This window comes from Macrobrachium rosenbergii, chromosome 37 (assembly GCF_040412425.1).
Source record: "Macrobrachium rosenbergii isolate ZJJX-2024 chromosome 37, ASM4041242v1, whole genome shotgun sequence".
Lineage (NCBI taxonomy): Eukaryota > Metazoa > Arthropoda > Malacostraca > Decapoda > Palaemonidae > Macrobrachium > Macrobrachium rosenbergii.
In genome coordinates, this window is record NC_089777.1 from 37468741 (window position 1) to 37470823 (window position 2083).

At 46.5% G+C, this 2083-nt stretch overlaps 1 protein-coding gene across 1 annotated transcript; it reads left to right on the forward strand.

The window, feature by feature from the left end:
- The first annotated feature begins 1217 nt into the window (after nt 1–1217).
- On the forward strand, nt 1218–1841 carry LOC136825198 (uncharacterized). Its single transcript, XM_067081223.1, has one exon. It carries the CDS (start codon nt 1218–1220, stop codon nt 1839–1841), a length of 624 nt encoding a protein of 207 aa, XP_066937324.1.
- Nucleotides 1842–2083: the final 242 nt, after the last annotated feature.

The window sequence follows — 2083 nt, forward strand, 5'->3', positions numbered from 1 at the left end:
AATCCATCAGCCCCTGGTGAAGATAAAATACTGTATGAAGTGCTGAAACCTCTCCCAGAAAAGTCAAAGAAATTTCTTTTAGATATAATAATAATTAAAATCTGGGAAACTGGTATTGTTCGTAAGAGCTTGAAATTATCATTAATCCTCCCTATGAAGAAACCAAACAAGGATCCTTCTTTACCCAGCAGCTACAGACCATTAGCTCTCACCAGTTGTTTGTAAGCTGATGGAAAAGGTAGTTAACACCAGACTTGTATGGCACTTAGAAACAAATAAATTCCTTTTTCCATTCCAGTTTGGCTTCAGGAAAACGAGATCTACTTTAGATCCCTTGCTCAGGCTCTCAAACCACATACCTGTACAACAAGGTTTTGCTAAACATTGCCGAACAATAGGAGTTTTCTTTGATTTGGAAAACGCATTTTCATTATAATGACTTACCAAACCACTGTAAAAGCTTTTATCTCTTAAAATTCGACATGTCCGAGATATAAATTTTCAAATTTTTTGAACGCTGATATAATTGGCGGGAGACCCAACCCCACCGGATGCCAGTGGGGGTGGCGTGGAAGGCGACATACCCAGTAACCCAGGTCAGTTTCAATCTCGGGCGTATTGTGAACGCATCTCGCACGTCCGTCTGTCTCAAACTGTTTGGTTTCCTTCATCTTGTTGCGCTTCTTTCTGGTGTATCTCCTTGGTGAAGTACTCAGTATCCTGTTTATTAATCTAGCTAGCGTAGCTCTGGGAATTTGGTAGCTATGTTGGATTCCAGTTTCTCTGGATCCAGAGTTTGCGCAGGGAATTTGTGCTCTTCCAAACTGGTTAAACTTAAGTACGACCGCCATTCTTTGTGTACGGCATGTAGGGGTCAGGAGTGTTCCCAGGAGAACACATGCAGTGAGTGTATGAAATGGAGTCAGGAGTTTTGGCAAACGTACAGTTCCATCAGGTAAAGCTGGTTAAGGATAGGGATAGGAAAGCTTTTAAGCGTAAGGAAGCTAGGCTATCTTCTTTGCTGGTGGCATCGGCGTCATCTCCTTTACCGGCTGTTCCTTCCTTCTCTCCTACCCCCTCCTCTACCGCTGCTCTTTCCCCTCCATATTCCCCCCTCTTCTTCACCAGCTTCCCAGTATGTTTTCCCTAAAGCCAAGCCCAGCCGCGAGGCTGATAAATCAGAATTCGTTCTTTTCAGAAATCAAATGAAAGTGCAAATGAACGGTTTCATGGAGTCGGTCTTAAGTTTAGTGCGCTCGCGCCATAGTCCGGGCGTTAGCGTTGGTGATGACATCAGTGTTCGTGATAACAATGTGGTTGTTCGTGATTGTGTTTCAGGCGAGTCTGCTCGTTTTTCTGACTCTTTTGAGCAAAGGCAGCTGTCCCGCTCGCCTTCTGAGGCTAGAAGACAGTCCGGCGCTGGCGAAAAGGTCAAAAATTCTTCCCCACGAGCAGGCTTGTCCTCTAAGGCACAGGAAAGCCTTAGCCCTGGTGGTGAAAGTAGTAAGCTTGACTCTTCGTCGAAGTGTCGAAAAGCTTTGGGGAGCTGCAAAAGTGAATCTTGCAAGGCCCCGGAGGGTCGTGGACGCACAAGTTCGCGTAGTGTTTCTCCATCGACGCGTCAATCTTCTCGCCATCACCGACATCGCAGGATCGTGTCCCTAGAATCTTCGTCAAGATGGTCGTCGTCGAAGCATCACTACCTAAAGTTAAGTTCTTCAGATGAGAGTAGCAGCAGTTCATCTTCAGTCTCTTCATCTTCCAGCTCTTCAGATCCCCCCCCCCCTCCTCGTCATCGCAAGTGGGATCATGCCTCTCGAACCTTAGAGGCAATCTTCTGATAATTCCTGCCCTAGGGTTACTAAACTCTTTTAAGAAAATGACAGCTAGCCTTATACCTGGTTACTCGGTGTGGGGTTCCGATCAAGAAGATATGTTTCAGACGCTCCCTCCCAGGTCACCTAGGGCAGTCAAGATTCCTAGCCCTCTCCAGAAAGGTCTGCCTCAAGTGCCCGGGCCTCTTCCTCCTCCTCCTACACAGGAAGTGTCTGCTCCTTTGGTTTCATCCTCACCTTCCCAGGAG

Bases quoted from the DNA above. Each gene is read 5' to 3' on its own strand.
- LOC136825198 (XM_067081223.1), top strand. From the start codon at position 1,218: ATGAACGGTTTCATGGAGTCGGTCTTAAGTTTAGTGCGCTCGCGCCAT.